General features: G+C 63.8%; 3 protein-coding genes across 8 annotated transcripts; 2 read left to right on the forward strand and 1 right to left on the reverse strand.

Moving 5' to 3' along the window:
• The first annotated feature begins 1,898 nt into the window (after positions 1–1,898).
• Positions 1,899–3,973, forward strand: GNG13 (G protein subunit gamma 13). Of its 2 annotated transcripts, none has more exons than XM_007181751.2 (3): positions 1,899–1,950; positions 3,470–3,601; positions 3,789–3,973. In XM_007181751.2, exons 2-3 carry the CDS (start codon positions 3,504–3,506, stop codon positions 3,892–3,894), a joined length of 204 nt encoding a protein of 67 aa, XP_007181813.1. In that variant the 5' UTR covers positions 1,899–1,950; positions 3,470–3,503; the 3' UTR covers positions 3,895–3,973. The 2 variants fall into 2 exon arrangements, with proteins under 2 accessions (XP_007181813.1, XP_057386097.1); XM_057530114.1 differs by lacking the exon at positions 1,899–1,950 and adding an exon at positions 2,241–2,283.
• Positions 3,952–12,437, reverse strand: CHTF18 (chromosome transmission fidelity factor 18). 4 transcript variants are annotated; one of them, XM_057530111.1, is made up of 22 exons: positions 12,288–12,437; positions 11,873–12,067; positions 11,640–11,790; positions 11,305–11,437; positions 10,839–10,931; positions 10,692–10,744; positions 10,415–10,559; positions 9,912–10,121; positions 9,308–9,405; positions 8,907–9,030; positions 8,676–8,827; positions 8,463–8,556; positions 8,118–8,216; positions 7,852–7,982; positions 7,414–7,585; positions 6,380–6,604; positions 6,149–6,298; positions 5,926–6,056; positions 5,150–5,294; positions 4,933–5,046; positions 4,468–4,525; positions 3,952–4,392 (listed from the first exon to the last, which is right to left on the reverse strand). In XM_057530111.1, the coding sequence occupies exons 1-22, from the start codon at positions 12,376–12,378 to the stop codon at positions 4,256–4,258; spliced, it is 2,901 nt and encodes a 966-aa protein (XP_057386094.1). In that variant the 5' UTR covers positions 12,379–12,437; the 3' UTR covers positions 3,952–4,255. The 4 variants fall into 4 exon arrangements, with proteins under 4 accessions (XP_057386094.1, XP_007181810.2, XP_057386096.1 ...); XM_007181748.3 differs by having other exon boundaries at positions 11,305–11,473; XM_057530113.1 differs by lacking the exon at positions 6,380–6,604 and having other exon boundaries at positions 11,305–11,473.
• Positions 12,438–12,634: 197 nt separating this feature from the next.
• Positions 12,635–15,780, forward strand: RPUSD1 (RNA pseudouridine synthase domain containing 1). 2 transcript variants are annotated; one of them, XM_007181752.2, is made up of 6 exons: positions 12,635–12,778; positions 13,272–13,458; positions 13,532–13,655; positions 13,787–13,889; positions 14,042–14,143; positions 14,575–15,780. In XM_007181752.2, exons 2-6 carry the CDS (start codon positions 13,277–13,279, stop codon positions 15,000–15,002), a joined length of 939 nt encoding a protein of 312 aa, XP_007181814.1. In that variant the 5' UTR covers positions 12,635–12,778; positions 13,272–13,276; the 3' UTR covers positions 15,003–15,780. The 2 variants fall into 2 exon arrangements, with proteins under 2 accessions (XP_007181814.1, XP_007181815.1); XM_007181753.2 differs by having other exon boundaries at positions 14,042–14,104.
• Positions 15,781–15,812: the final 32 nt, after the last annotated feature.

Below are 15,812 nucleotides of genomic sequence, written 5' to 3' on the forward strand. Positions count from 1 at the left end.
GCAGCCCAGTTAGTGGAGATAATTTCAGAAAGGCTGCTGGTCTCCCTGGATCTGCTCTGGGCAACTGCAAGGTGGCGTCAGCTGGAGCACAAGCCGTCACTGCTTCTGGAGCGTCCTCCTCCCACCACAAATCACTGGGCCTTTGCTCATTCCAGACCCACCCGGTACCCCTGGGGTGTCTAGGGTTCACAAGCCCAGCCTCCTAGGAAAGTGAGAAATAGGAGTTGCTGGGTCCCCCAACTCTCACCAAGGACGGGAGCTTCACAGGCTCACATGAGCAAGCATGCGTCAGCTCGACCACCACGTGGAGTTTTGGCCTCTGCCACATGGGGCTACCAGGGTCAGCACAGGGACCACTTCTGAACCCTGAGGGTCCACAGGGCAGTGGGTGTGACCAGCACTCATAGACAGGAAACAGCACCTCAGAGCAGGAGTGCAGACCCTGCACCCCACACAGCGCCCTCCTGCAGGCCAAGCTCCCGCCATCCTGATGACATGACGATGCCCCGGTATGTTCCAGTGTCATCACTAAGGCCTGTGTGCAGCTCTAAGGCTGATTTCAGCTGTGGTTACAGTGGAGCTCTCTGATCCACGGAGGAGAGATCAAACAGCGCCCGCAATGCAGGCCCCGGAGCAGACCACAGGGGCCATGCCCTGCCGAGTCACACCAGGGCATCTCCCAGAGGACTCTCGGGACATTGTTGGGCCAGAACCTGGTCCTGGGTTCCCTGTTCTGCCCACACCCTCAAGGGAAAGGAGTGGGTGGTGGCAGGCCCTGGCTGGCCTGGGTCTCAGTCTAAATCTTGAGCCAGTTCTGGGTGCTGACTCAACACCCTGCCCTGAGCCCCCACCCCTTGTGAGCTGGGCCCCCAGCCACAGGAGAGCCCCAGGTAGCCCAAGCAACACAGTGCACGCCCAGTCACAGGGCACCCAAGGGGCCAGGCAGGGGGGTGGAGTGAGGCCAGCATTGCCAGCCATCTGCCCTGAGGAGGACGCTGGCACCCTTGGCTCTAAGCCCCCCAACCCCCATAAATCCATAATAAAAATAATCCCTACTTTTCCTAACATGCCCCAGTTCCCGAAGTGCCTCCTGATCCGTCATCACACTGATGTGCCAGAGGGGCCGGGGAGGCGCAGCTGACCTTGTTTTATGCGATCACAACAGGGAGGGCCCAGGAGCCCAAGGCAGGCAGGGAACACCCCCTACCCTGTCCTGCCTTCTGAGTGGGCGCAGAGTCAGCCAGGGGAGGCTGCAGGAGCACCTGCCGAGGGTCTGGCCCCAGCTGCCCTGGGGAGCTGTGGGGTCTGGCCTCCGAGGGGATTGGTTGGTGAGCTGGACCCTGCCACCCACCATAGCTGCCCAGTCTGCCTGCCTCTGGCCTGGGAATGCAGGGCAGGGGCCGGAGCAGGAAGCAACTCCACCCAGGCCCAGGTGGCCTGGCCAGAACAGGCTCACACTGTGGTGGGTCAGCTCTGGGCCTATCAGTGGACACTGCTGAAGCCCCAGAGGGGTGTAGCATCTTGACCCCATCCTTGCTATTCCCACCTGGCCTGGTGACTCCAGCCCATGAGAGGCAGCAGGGGCTGGGGTACAACCTAACAGCTGATGGTCTTTGGTGCTGCACAACGTGACAGCCCAGGAGCCCATCCAGCCCAGTGGGAGGACACGTCACCCAGGGCCAGAGCTGACCCCACACTGCTCCCAGATGCATCTGCCACCCCCAGGGGCTGGCAGAGTGTGCCTGATGAAGCCAGATCCCCGGGGTCAACCCAGCCCTGAGGAGGGAGGGCAGAGAGTGGGGGCGGTGCCAGGGCCTGGCCCAGGTGGCAGGAGTGGGCGGGGCACCTGCCTGGGCTCTGCCCGCCTGTGTGCCCGGCTCACTTGTCCATCACTTCACCCTCACCATCACTTGGCCCTTGTCATCTTTGCCCTAGCAGTCACCGTCCAAGGTAGGTCTGGTGAACTGGCCCCTTGTGCTGAGCAGGAAACCGAGGCCTGGGGCTCTGGGGCTTGCCCAGGTCCCATTGGGCTGACATGGACCACCCTAACCCCCGAGGCGCCCTTGCCTGTCCGTCTTCGGGCGAGGACAGCCGCCCTGCGTGTCTCAACGGGCTGGCCTGACCGGTGGAGAGGACCCCTCCGTCCGTGGGCTGGCTGCGTGGGGAGCTGCGTCCGTGCGCCGTGCGCGCCGCCCGCAGTGCCTGCCGAGCCAGCGCCGTGCGCCGAGGCCGGGGGCGCGCAGGGCGGGCGGCGGCGGCTGCGGCTGCGGCGGCTGCGCGCAGGTAGGGCTGGAGGAGGAGGGGGAGGGGGCTGCGGACCCGGCTGCCACCGCCCCCAGCCTGGGAGGCCCCCGCCCACGTGACTCTCTGAGAACCTGAGCCGCCGGGTCGGGTGCTGGAACTCGGGGTCTCTAGGAGGGAGCCCCTGCTCAACCCCTGGCTGCCCCTGAGAAGCCCCCCTACTCCCCCGGCTCTCACCCTCGCTCCTGGCCGACCCTCCCAGGAGCTCCCTCCACGGCCTGAGGCAGGCAAGGTCACACTCCTGGCAGGACCTGCCCACATTTCCCGGGTCAAGGAAGTCGGTTCTCTGGCTCCCAGCCTCAGTGATGAGGGCAGGGGATGGGGGACAGCAAGGGGCTCCCTGGACCCCTTGAGTGGGCTGCAGCAGGGGAGACAAGGAGCGACCTGCCCTCACTTGACCACAGCTGGCCGGGTCTCCTGAGAGATCTGAAACTGTGGCTGTGACAGGCGGGCCCACCCTCAGAGACGGGGCCAGGGGCTTGTTGGCAGGTCAGAGGAGACACTGGGCAGTGGGAGGCTGCAGGGGTTCCAAGTCCTGGACCAGCTGCTCAGCCTGGGACCCCAAAATCCCCAGCACTTGCCTCCAGCCCCCTGGCCAGAGATGCAAATAGCAGCCTCACCCTCCTGGCCCCTGGATTAACCTGCCCTCGGGGTGGGCTTTGCCCATGCAAAGCAGGGGGAGGCACGTATGGGTATGGGTATGGGTGTGTGTGTCAGGGTCCCACCCCTGACACGATAGGCTTCTGCTACCGGGAGTGGAAAGTGGGTCTTGCAGGTGGAGGGTCAGGGGACCTGTCCTGTTCTGCTATCCCCCAGCACGGGGACATTACCCCACCTTCTCCAACCCAGAGGCCCAGCCTTGGTGAGGCTTTGCTGGTGGGTAGGGGTGGAAAGTTTTCTCTGCAGTTAATCAGCCCCATGGGAGGTGGGGGGCAGGCACGTGGGGCCTCATTAGTAGGGCCTCAGCTCCAGCCCTGTACCCTGGTGAGTGGCATGGGCTGTGGGGACCTCCCCAGGCAGTGAGCTGGTGTCAGTGTGATAGGGTGGGGCTCCCTCCCTCCCTTTGTTGGGGGGGTGGGAGGTGGCTCACCAGTGGGGAGGGAGCATCTGGAGGGTGATCCTAGGCTGGCAGCCCCCTGGCTCTGTTGATTCCTCCCATACCTTCTAGCCCCAGGCTGGCCACTTCCGAAGCCCCGGATGCCATGGAGGAGTGGGACGTGCCCCAGATGAAGAAAGAGGTCGAGAGCCTCAAGTACCAGCTGGCCTTCAAGAGGGAGATGTCATCCAAGACTATCCCTGAGTGAGTCCCCAGGACCCCATGGAGCCCCGGCCACACCCCACCCAAGGCCAGCCATGATTTGCATCTCATTTCCCTGCTCTGTGCTCATTTGTATGAGCCAAGACCACACCCCCACACACTGCCATCAGGCAGCACTTCTGAGGGAGGGCAGGTGCCCTCGTGCTCACCCCACCCTCCCCACCCACAGGCTCCTCAAGTGGATCGAGGACGGGATCCCCAAGGACCCCTTCCTGAACCCCGACCTGATGAAGAACAACCCGTGGGTGGAGAAGGGCAAGTGTGCCATCCTGTGAGGCCCCCACACCCCAGACTCACGCCTCCCTGTGAAGAGGACGACTCTGTAAAAAGTGTGACTTTTATAAAGAGTTTTCAAGGAGGTACATGCTTTTGTACATTTTCTAGGAGAGAAAAAGCAACACCCAGGCACCCAGTGTGTATCTGGGGACGTCTGGTGTGGCTTCAGGGTGTCCGGTGTGGATCCAGGGTGTCTGGCACAACCCCAGAGTGTCCAGCATGGACGGGGGGTGGGGGGTGGGGGTCCAGCACGGCCCCCATGGTGTCCAGCATAGATCCTGGGGACGTCAAGTGTGGGTCAGAGTATCTAGCACAGCCCAGGGTGGCAGCATGGATCCTGGGGGCTTGGCGTGGCCCAGGCTACAGCAGGTCCCTGATGTACAGGCTGCGCCGCACGGCGTTGGAGACGCCCTCCTTGAAGCGGAACCAGACGTCGCTCCTGCCCACCGCGGTGCCCATGCGCTGCTCGGCCGTGTCAGTCTCAGGGGCTGCGTGCTCTGCAGGGGCCACACGGTCGTTCCTCCACCCGACCCTGACCCCAGCCCCTCAACTGCCCCCACCTCCCCACACACCTGTGCTCGGGGCTGCTGCTCTCTTGACAACAACACGACCGAAGAAGTCCCTCTCAGGCTAAAGGAGATAGGCTGGTCAGGTTCATGGGGGCTGACCCACAGCAGACAGTCCCCTACCTGGGGGGAGGGCCCAGGGGCCATCTCCCAGGGAGGAGAGGTCTCGTGGCACCTCTGGGCAATGGCCCCCTACCCTCACCCCAACGCTGACCCTCTCTGCAAGTCCCTTCACCCTTCACCACCCTCACAGTCACCTGCTCCCTGCAAAGGTGAGGTCCAGGGCGGGAGGTGCCAGCATCCTGCCCAGATGAGAAACTGAAGCCAGGTGGAACCATCATGCTGAACAGCAGGGAGCTGGACCTCCAGGACTTAGAACCATAGCACTCCAAGGTCGCCCACCCAGGCCCACCTGGCCCCACCCTCTGGCCACCTAGCCCCATCCCCCCATTAGGGTTAGGGTTACCACACCTGCTCCTCCAGGGCAGCTCTCTTCAGGATGCACTCCAGCCGCTGCTCGTGGCTGCATGGGGCAGATGGCTGCGCCCCTTTCTCCCCAGTGCCCCCCAGGGGACCCCCGTCCACCTACAGGAAGTCACATACAGTGAGAGCTGACTGGGCAGGACCATACCAGGGACGGTGTCCACTCTGAGGGCCCTGCTCTGCCCAGAGCCCGGGGTGGGCTCACCTGGGGGCCAACCCTAGCCCGGGCCAAGGCCTCCACCCGCCGCATCTTCTCCACTTCAATCTCGCGGGCAATGAGCTGCTTGGCCTGGTAGGTGAGGGGCTTGCGGGTGGGCAGCTCGGGAAAGCGGCAGACATCCTCCACGTTCCTGCTCTCGGGGTGAGCAGGGCAGGGCAGGACACCAGGGCACTCAGTCAGCAGAGACGGGGCAGGAGCTACTTACTAGCACCGACCCCAACTGCCAGAATGCAACAATGCAGGACGGGGTCCAGTCCTGTCCCTGCCGCACCCAGCTCTGTGGCAGCAGGGGTGTTACCCACTCTGAGCCTGTTTCCCCAACTGTATGTGGGCTTGAAGAGGGCTGCAAGGGAGGAACTGACACAACGTGGCATGGCCTGGATTCAGGCCTGGGGCTGAGTGCTTGGGAACCAGCATCATTACTGCCTCAAGGATCTGCATGTGGACACCACTGCTGCCGGTCCTCCATCCTCACGACCCTCTCAGGACAGAGAAACGGGGCCCTGGGGAGCTCAAGGGCCCTCTGGGGGTAGCTCCCGGGGGCACTGAGAGACTCTGCAGTAAACCTCAGGTCCCAGGGCTGTGCCCACCTCACAGTCACATCTGGGCAAGGAATGAGCTAGAACTGACTCCCCCACCCTCCAATGGGGAAACAGACTCACACTTCCAAAGCCATGCATTTAGACTCGTGCCGAGCAATCACCATGGCACTTGGAGCCCAGCCCCCCAGCCTCCTGCCCCCAGGCGCTGCACAGACTCACGGCTCCAGCCTGTAGACATACTGCCCGTCGGGCGTGCGCTCCTGGCAGTAGGTGAGGCTATAGGCGAGCATGGTGCCCACGAGGCTGGCCAGCTGCTGTTTCTCTCGGGAGCTGTACAGCTGTGTGCTCACCTGTGGGCCAGTGGGCAGCAGGCAGGGGTGCTAAGCATGGCCAGGGGCCTGCCCCCACCAGGAGCCACAGCCCTTCCAGGCGAGGCACTCACGGGGCGCAGCTTGGGTGCGAGGATGTCCAGGAGCAAGCAGAGGGTGTCCAGGATGAGCGCCTGCGGTGCAGCCCGGCTGCGGGTGGCTGGCGTGATGCCCGACACCAGCGTCTGGATCAGGTTGTGTGTCCGGCTCATCCGATTCTGGGCCTGGGGTGGAGGGCGGACGAGGACCAAGTCACCCAGGGGCCCGGGGTTAGACCCTGGGTATGGGCAGGGCGTGGGGCGCACCTCCTGCTGGCTGCTGGGAAAGGTGATCCTCGGCACGTGGCTGGAAGCAAAGAGCAGGTGGAAGGCCGGGGGCAGGAAGGGCAGGTAGCGCAGCAGCTGGAAGCTCTGGCCGTGGTGGGCGGCCCGGCCCAGCAGGTCGTCGAAGGCCAGCCAGTCAAGGGCTATGCACACGGCCGCCATGCTGGAGTCCCGCAGCCTCAGCCGCAAGAAGTTGTCGAACAGGCCCTGCAGGCAGGTGGGCAGGCCAGTTTCCTGAGCCCCTCCAGCCTCATGCCCCTCCAACCCACAGCACAAGCACCACCCAGTGGGACCCTTCCCCTCCCACCTGCCTGCAAGGCCCAGGGTCTCAGGCACAGCTGCAAACACCAGCAAGTAGCCACAGGGCCCTGGGGACGGGGGTGGCCAGAAAGGCCCACCCTGCCACCCCAACTCTGGTTTGACCAAGACCCTGAGACATGTGAGAAAGAAGCCCCCAACCCCTCCCTAAAGGAAGTTCTGTTCACCAGAATCAAGGGCACAGAGCCCCCACTCTTGTTCCATGTGGGAATCCCTCCCCTCCAGCCACCACACTGCCCTCCACACAGTGGATTTCCAGATTTGCAAGCATCCCCAGCTGCTAATCCAAAGCTGCTTAGCCGGGGAGACAACTTACACCAGGCTTCCCAGGGGATGGGGGGCAGCCACCACCTGCTCTCTACCCCACGTGCGCCCACGTCCCTGTTCCCACAGCTCACATCCAGAATCCAGCCCCTCCCAGCTACTGCCGGGGCCCTTCAGATAGTTCCCCAAGAGCAGCCAGAGTGACCCCATCATACGACCCCATGCTGGCCATCCCCCTCCTGCCAGGGTCAGTCCTTCCTCCCAGCCTGTCCCTGCTCCCACCCCTTCTCAGAAGCCTCGTGATGCCCCATGTCCACTCCCCGCCCTCCCGCCCGCAGCGTGTCCCACTCACTGTCTGGGGATGAGAAACACTGCCAGATGCTGGCCTCCTGCCCCCCAGCCCCCCGCAGAAGTTTGAGGTAGAGCATGGTTACCTGGACCACCTTTTCGTGCTCACCCGCAGAAGCGGCCACATGCAAGATGTGGTAGAACCGCTGAGAGGCCGTGGTCAGGGGCACCTTGGCAGCGAGGGGCCCTGAGCCCATGTGCCCATCACCGAGCAGGAGTGTGTGGGTGGGCAGGGTTGGGTCCTGACCCACGCGGCGCCTGCAGAGAGGGCCCTGAGGCTGGAGTGGAGCCCCTGCCCCATCACCCTGGACCCAGCCCTGCCCACCCTATCCCTCCCGGTGGCACCAGCTTGTGTACGTTTACGATACCCTGAGGTCCCCGAGAAGGGACAGTGAGGAAGGCCGAGGCAGAGCCAAGCAGCCCCCAGGGCCGGGCAACCTCACACCCCATCAGCAAAGGCAGAGCTGGCTGGCATCCCAGGGCTAGGGTACTGTGGACGTCCAGACCAGGGCTGGCCTACCTACCTCTGGGCCTGGGGCAGCTGGAAGACCTCCTGCCACACGGAGAAGAGTCCCTTGCGCTGGTCCTTGAGGCCAATGCGTGTGGTCTGCACAGCCTGAACGCTCAGCTCCCGCTGGCCCCGCCCATGCAGGAACTGGACATGGGGTTGGGGGGTGGGGCGGTGAGGGTGGCTGACCCCCACCCGTGTAGAAACTGGACACGGCGGTGGTGCGGAGAGGGGGGAGTGCTGGCTGCCCCTGCCCCACCCCCTCCACGGCCACCTGCCCACCTGCAGGGCATTGATGCAGGCGCGGATGTCGTTGTCTGTCTTCTCGCAGAGGGCCGCCAGTGCGCCAGGGTCGGCCCGCATGCCCCGCCGCAGGGAGATCTGCAGGGAAGTGAGAGTGTGAGTGTCCCCCCGACCCCCACCCTGAAGCCACCTCCTCCCTAGAAACAGAGGTCAGCTCCTGTCCTATGGGAAGCAAAGGCCGAAAATCCCTGGGGAAGGACCTCGGTCGCTGCTTGTAACCACCCACCACCAAAGACCAAACTGTCCCAGCACCTCCACCCCATATTCTGGGACCAGCTGGGAGGCCGGGGGCCTGACAGCAGAGGGAAGGCAGCCCTCACGGACCTCCTGGAGCCGCTGCGTGAGCCTGGAGGGCAGCGTGGGCGGGAAGTGGAGCAGGAGCGCCTGCTGCTTCAGCTGCCGAAGGGAGGGCGCGAACCTGTGGGATGAGCGGTTTGCACAGCGAGCCCACCTGGCCAGGGGAGCCAGGGTGCGTGCCACAGCCCAGCAGGCATGGGGCACGCCCACCCAGCGGAGACCCCGCCCCGCCCCACTCACTGGTCATTGCAGATGCAGATGATGGGCCTCATCAGGATCCCCCTTTCCGCCCGGCGCCGCCGCCCCCCGCCCGTGGGCACAGCGGGGCCCCCTGGATCTGCCTCCTGTGGGCCCTGGCGGTCCAAGACGCTCAGAAGAACATTGATGGCGGCCTGGGGGGACATGCAGACGGCGGTGAGTCACAGCCCCCACTGCCTGCCCACCCGGCTGCAGCACACCCAGGAGGCCCACCGTGGGGGCCCCGTCGATCTCATCGATAACCAGGCAGTTGGGCCTCCCACCAGTGCCCAACACCGACTCCATCTGCGTGGCTGCCTCAATGCGCGTTCGGAAGGCCTCAGGGCTGCGGTCATCACTGGAACCAAGAGGCCAGGGAGGGGCTGTCAGGGCAACCATGGCCTCAGCAAGGGCAGCAGCCAGCGTCCCCAGCAGGACAATCTCCCAGGGCAGAGCCACCACGTGTACAACTCACGGATGCTACACAAAGCCACCCCATGACACTGCGGCCAAATCCCAGTGAGCCCTGAGGATGGACAATTCCACAGTCCACCACCCCCAGACTTTCAGGGTTGTATCCCAGGCTCAACCAGACACATCAGGACAAAGGGAGACCTGGCCCTCCCCCAACTCACCTCGCGTTCATCTCCACCACAGAGTACCCAGCATGCCGCGCAATCACGTGGGCCAGAGTGGTCTTGCCCAGCCCTGGGGGCCCACACAGCAGCGCCACCTGCAGCCAAGGCAGGAGAAAACGCACTGTAACCCACACCACCTCACGGAGTCTGGGAGACCCTGGCCCAACCGCCAGAGACTGAAAATCCTATCCCATGAAGCTCGGTGCTAAGAGATGTTCTCCTGTCCTGCCCCAGCCAGTCACCAAAGGAGAACAAGCCCCTGCCTGCTGGTCGTGCAGAGCGAGAATAAAGCCTTGCGTGAAGCAAGTGACGTTTGGACCTGACAAAGACACAGCTGTTACTGATGTGACTAACACCCATAACCAACCCAGAGTCCAGCGTAATCACTGTAGGGAGGTGCAGGGCCCTGCAAGGAGTGCTAGTCTTATCTAAGTCATTAGAAAAAAGGACTCAAATCCCAGCTCACGCTGCTGACACTCCTCACCAAGACCCTGACATCATCCCACCTACAGCCTCGAGGACAGTAAATGTGCCTCATGGCCCCCAGAGGCTGCAAAGGTGCCAGCCATCCAGAGAACAGCCCACAGCCAGGTGGGCTCACCTTCTGCCGGGGCCGCCCGCTTGGATCCAGCTCAGCCTCCAGCATCTCCTCTAGCACCTGTCCGTGGCTTTTCCACTTGCTGGAGGCTGTGGCCTCCTTGCCACCACGGGCCGGTTCCACACTAGGTCTGGGCTTCCGGGTGGGCCGCTCTCGGCCAAACACCACCAAGTCCCACAGCTTCAGCCACTTGAGGAGGCAGCGGTTGGTGAACTGCAGGAAGAGAGGCCCGGCCTTGGAGGGCAGCCACCAGCACCAAGGACTCCTAGTGCCTGCCCCTCATGTTACCCTACTGTCATGAACCCAGAGACACACACAGGGATGCTAAGACTGAATGACAAGTGATGACCAGTGAAAGGCCCTATACTGGCCTCAGTTCAAATTCCTCCTCTAAATCCTGACACCTCTGTGGGCTGGCAAAATGAAGACCTGCTAGGCCCTAAGTTCTTTTCTCTCGACAACAAAGAAGCCAGTCACACTTCACTTAAGCGAAAACAGGACCTCACATCGTCACTGAGCAGCTCCGTATAGCGTTGGGGTGCGAACTCATCCACCCAGAGGCAATGCTGGGAGGCATCTTGGCTGTCAGCCGGCTCCTCCTCAGGGGCCCCCGAGGGCTGGGGCCCCTCCTCCACTTCCTCTGACCTAAGACTGGAGAGCATTGTGCCCTGAGCCACTGGGCCTTAACCCCATGCAGAGATCACACCCCCCAGAATACATGCCGGTGGTCAGCAGTCCAAGGACCGGTGAGGACCTCAGAGGTGGAGGGGCCCACTGTGTCACCTGCACAGTGTGTCCGAGAGCCGCTGGGCCTCGTCCAGCAGTTGCTGCCGCCGCTGTGCAGACAATGGGGTTGGAATCAGGATGGCTCAGCCAGCCAGTCACCCCAGAGCTACCTCTCCCTTCCCAGCAAACCCCAGCAGACCCTACCTCGCTGTCGATCTTCTCCTTCAGGGAGGCAAAGGACACGCCCAGCAGGTCCAGCTGGCCACGGCCACGCCAGCGGATGTCAAGAAGAGGGCTCTGCAGGTAAGGGAGGGCATCAGTCATTCTCCTCTAGGTTATGGGATTTCTACAGCCCGCCTCCCAACAGTGCTCAGGGACCTAGGTGGCATTCCCTAGCATCAATGGGCCACGAGGAGCCCCTTCTCACCAGGGACCCCAAGGGATCATTGGAATGGCAGCAGATCTAAGGTGGAGAAAAGAAGAAAAAGTGAAAAAAAGCAAAAAAAGAAAGGAGGAAAAGAAAAAAGAAGAGAAAGAGAAGGAAAGTGAAGGAGAAAGATGGCTCTCCCGAGTGGAAGACTAGAGGCCAGATGGACCTCTAGAGGAGTTCCCAGGGTCAGGGTGGGGGATGTGATGTCCAGGCCCCTGCTCATGTCTGCACAGCACCCACCTGGACCCCAGTGCCCACTGGGTCAGCCCGAAGCACCAGAAAGGCCCGGTCGCCGCCCGTGGAGGTCACATTGATGTAGTCCTCCAAGACAGGGGGCCGCCTCAGGACAGGATTGCGGGCAGCTGGCGAGGCCCTAGTGAGAGCCACATCAGCCCCGGTGTCCAAGGGCCTGGGAAGGGACCATGACCATCTTGGGGATTCTTGGGGAAGGGACCTGGATCCACTGCTGGCTACCCAGCCCTCCCACAGGCCCACAAGTCCCCAGGCCTCAAGACCTTGTCGAAGAAACCGGATCCTTCCAAGATACTGAGATACCTGTACCCCAAGCTACACACCCTTTGCCCCACAGCTCAGCAGGGACCTCAGGACTCGGTGGGGGGGTGATGTCCTGAGTGGGGGAGTCAGGAGGCAGCAGCTCTTCCATCTCATCGGACCTGAAGTTCAGTCTCCTGGCAGCTTCCAGCCTGGATCGTTTGACTTTGGGGGCTGGAGAGACACATGAAAGGAACAGAGGTCCTTCCCCAGCCTTGAACCCCACCCCTATGCTCTGGGCCCCCGGAAAACATACTAAGGGGCAGGGGTCTGTCCCCATGGATGTCAGCGGCCAGCTGCCTCTTCCTGGCACCGCCCTTGCTGTTCCTTGGAGGTCCGCCTGGAGAGCAGTGAGTGGCAGCGTTCCCTCCAGCAATGGTCTCCTCGAATGTCAGGCGGGGCCGACCCACGGTGGGCCAGGGGTCCCTGGAAGGTGACATGGCGGTTGTCCCTGCGGAAAGAAAACTCACAGCAGTCGTCCAGGGCAGCTCGTCTGCACACACAGTCACAGCCCCCGAGATCGGCGGCGCTGCAGGGCACTGCTGTCTCTAAAGTGGTTTGCTGCCTCCCGGCCTTCGCGCCTCCCCTCCGAGCAGCCCTCCTGGAATCCCCGGCTGGGCCAGACCCTGTCGAGCTACGGGGGACGAGGCCACGGCAGTGCCCACGCCTACCTTCCAGCTCGGCCAGCACCTCGAGCTCGGCCGCGAACTGGCTGTGGAAGTCGTCCTCGACGCCGTACAGCTCCCGCTCGTAGTCCTCCATGGCCGCCCGCCGCCGGCTACGAACCTCCCGCGCGCAGCTCCAGCCCCAAGCGACCCGGCGCCGCCAATCAGCGGCCGCCGTACCTGGGCGCTCGCCATTTGTCAGCGGGAGGGGCGGGGCGTGGGCGTGGCTGCGCGCGCAGGCCGGGCGGGGCCGAGTCTGTACGTTGGAGCTGGAGCGGCGGGACCCGGGCGCTCTCCATTGGTCAGCACGGCCGCCCGTCCGCGCCGTGGGCGGGACGTGGGCGGGACTGAGCGCCGGGGCCGGGCCGTGCAAGGCGCACCTCTGTGGTTCGAGTGGCGGCTCCGGGGCCGCTGGGCCACGAGGCAGGAAGACGCGAGGGCAGGAGCCAGGGCCGGGCAGCAGCATCGGGGGCCCAGACGGCGCATCTCAGCTGCAGGTCGATCTCGGAGTGGGCAGGGGCGCGGGAAGTGTTCGCAGTGGAGTCCGCCGGGCACCTCTCCGCCTGTGCCCATCAGACGCGGGAGGCAGGGCAGGGGACGTCTACGTGGGAGAGGGAGAGCCCCATCCCCTGCCCTGCACCCCACCCCACTCAGGAAAAGGCCCCTATCGCGCGTCCGTGGCCCGTCCGGGAAGGGTCCGTGGGAGCGGGCTGGAGGGCAAGACTGCTCCCCAGTCCTGGGTCTGGCAGGACTGCCCCACAGCCAGAGCCTAGGGCAACACTAGCTCCCCTGATATTGGCCAGATCCCTGCTACTTGACTCAGAGGTGGGAGTGCAGGCACACAGTAGGTCTGCAAGCTTGCCTGACACAGCCTCGGTGGCTTCAGACCCAGGGCCCTGGGGAGCAGGGGTGTCCACGCCAGGTGGGCAGGACCCTGATGTGGGCTGGGCACCCCATGACCCTGCTCCATGCACTTGCCCTGCATTGCAGCCACCATGGAGCCAGGCAGCGTGGAGAACCTGTGTGTCGTGTACCGGAGCCGTGACTTCCTGGTGGTGAACAAGCACTGGGATGTGCGCATCGACAGTAAGGCCTGGTGGGAGACGCTGACCCTCCAGAAGCAGCTGCAGCACCGTTTCCCAGAGCTGGCCGACCCTGACACCTGCTACGGGTTCAGGTACCCACAGCAGCCTCCGTCGGTGGGAAGCGGCCCACAGCCCAGCCACCACTGATCCTCTGCCCCACGCCAGGTTCTGCCACCAACTGGACTTCTCCACCAGCGGGGCACTCTGTGTGGCCCTGAACAAGGCAGCCGCAGGCAGTGCCTACAGGTGCTTCAAGGACCGGAAAGTCACCAAGGCTTATCTAGCTCTGGTAAGGCCCGGCTGGTCCTTGAAGCAGGAGACTCCAACTCTCAATCCACTTTGGTAGCCTCTGGCTGTCAGGTGGGTTTCCCAGCAGTGGTGGGTGACCCCATGAGCGGCGTGTGACCCCCTTCCTGGCAGGTGCGGGGGCACGTCCAGGAGAGCCGAATGACCATCAGCTATGCTATTGGCAAGAATAGCACAGAAGGCCGGACCCACACCATGTGCATTGAGGGCACCCAGGGTACGGAGGGCAGGGGGTGGGGGCCAGGGGCACAGTCGTCCAGTGGGGACCCTGAGTAGGCTGGAGCAACCCGAGCAGGCGACCTGGGCTGGGGTGGACTCGGCCATGGAGCTGGCCCAGCCAACTCTCTGGGCTTTCCTTGCTCCCCTCAGGCTGTGAAAACCCAAAACCAAGCCTCACTGAGCTGATGGTCCTGGAACACGGACTGTATGCAGGTGATCCTGTCTCCAAAGTGCTGTTGCAGCCTCTCACGGGTGTGTCCAGGGCGCGTGCCCAGGTCTCCTTGCTGTCTGCTGATTGTGTCCTGCCTCGGGCATCTCCTGGCACAAGGCACCGAAGTGTCCCCATCACGCAGGAAAGGAACCTGCCCGGGGTCTCCCAGCATCGCTGGCCAGGCTGACTCCTCCCCCACACTCAGCCTCACAGCCTGCAGCCTCTTGCCCCGTACGAGGTCGCTCTGGCCTGGGTTCTCTAGTTGATCGAGCACCGCCCTGGCCTCACCAGGGGCAACCCCAGAAGTCGCTTTTGTTCTGAGTTCTGACGTCTTTGTGGCATGAAACAGGGAGGTCTGCTGCCCCCAGGGGTTGCGTGAGGCTTCAAGGACGGTGCTGAGCATGACATGAATGGGTAGGGGGTGGGCATGGGGTGGCGCCCCTGCCTGACTGGCCCCCTCTCCTCCCCAAAGGACGGACACACCAGCTGCGCGTGCACTGCAGCGCCCTGGGCCACCCCATCGTGGGGGACCAGACCTATGGCCAGGCCTCGAGCCAGGAGGACCAGCCCTTCCGCATGATGCTCCACGCCTTCTACCTGCGCATCCCCACGTGCACCGAGTGCGTGGAGGCCTGCACGCCCGACCCCTTCGTGCCCACCCTCGATGCCTGCTGGAGCCCCCACACCCTGGTGCAGCCACTGGACGAGCTCGTCCAGGTCCTGCGGGCTGCCGCAGACCCTGACCCCACAGAAGGGGGCCCCAGGCCCTGCAGCCCCTCCACGCCCCTGCCCGCGCCGGGCCGGCCCCCACCGACCCCTGCCAAGCTCCCTGAGACAGAAGCACAGCGGGCCTCCTGCCTGAAGTGGCTGTCGGAGTGGACGCTGGAGCCGGACAACTGAGAGCATCATGCTGGGGTGGGGATGGCAGGCTGGGACTCCAAGGGTTGGGGGCTGCGGGTCACAGTCCTGGACCCATCCCTGCAACGGCCAGGCCTGGAGCGGGGCCGGCAGGGCCAGCAGGGGGAGCCAGGCAGCTGTGATTCCAGAGGATGAAGCTCTTGGGCTGTGGGACCCACATGGGCCTCCCTCCCAACACCCCAACCCCCACAAACTGCCCCAGAGCGCCTCCCAGGTTCTAGAGCCTCAACCCCAGGAGCTTATTTGTGGACTTGATCGGGGTCACCCTGGAAGAGGCAGAGCCAGGACCTGGCCACCCTCGAGGTGGGCTCCTCCTGGGCCCCCAGCCAACACCCCAGAGCACCCTGCTCCACGCTGCTTTGCTTGGACCCTCTGTGCCCATCACCCCAGCCTGGCTGGGTTCTCCATCTGCAGACCTCAACCCTCCTTGCTAGGCCCGTCCGACCTTGTGCCTTTGCTTCTGCTATACTCTGCCTCCTCCACCCACAACCTGAGTGTCTCACATGGTGGTGGGTGTGGGCCACACTCCTCAGCCCCCACCTCACGTGCCATCCCTCCAGGCCTGCCCTGAGCGCTGCTCCATGGGGTCTTCCGAGCCCCTAGTTGCGGCTGCTGCCTCCACCTGCCTGGCAATTTCCAGGCAGGACCTCAGCCTGGGAGCAAGGGCAGCCCGCCAGCCCCCGCCTCCTCCATGCCCACAACACGGCCACGCCTCCCCAGCCATAGCTGAGCTCTGAGAACTGGGAATAAATGCTCAATGACTGACCTTGCAAGTGACCATGAATGTGCCTG

Source organism: Balaenoptera acutorostrata, chromosome 15 (genome assembly GCF_949987535.1).
Source record: "Balaenoptera acutorostrata chromosome 15, mBalAcu1.1, whole genome shotgun sequence".
NCBI classification, from domain to species: Eukaryota; Metazoa; Chordata; class Mammalia; order Artiodactyla; family Balaenopteridae; genus Balaenoptera; species Balaenoptera acutorostrata.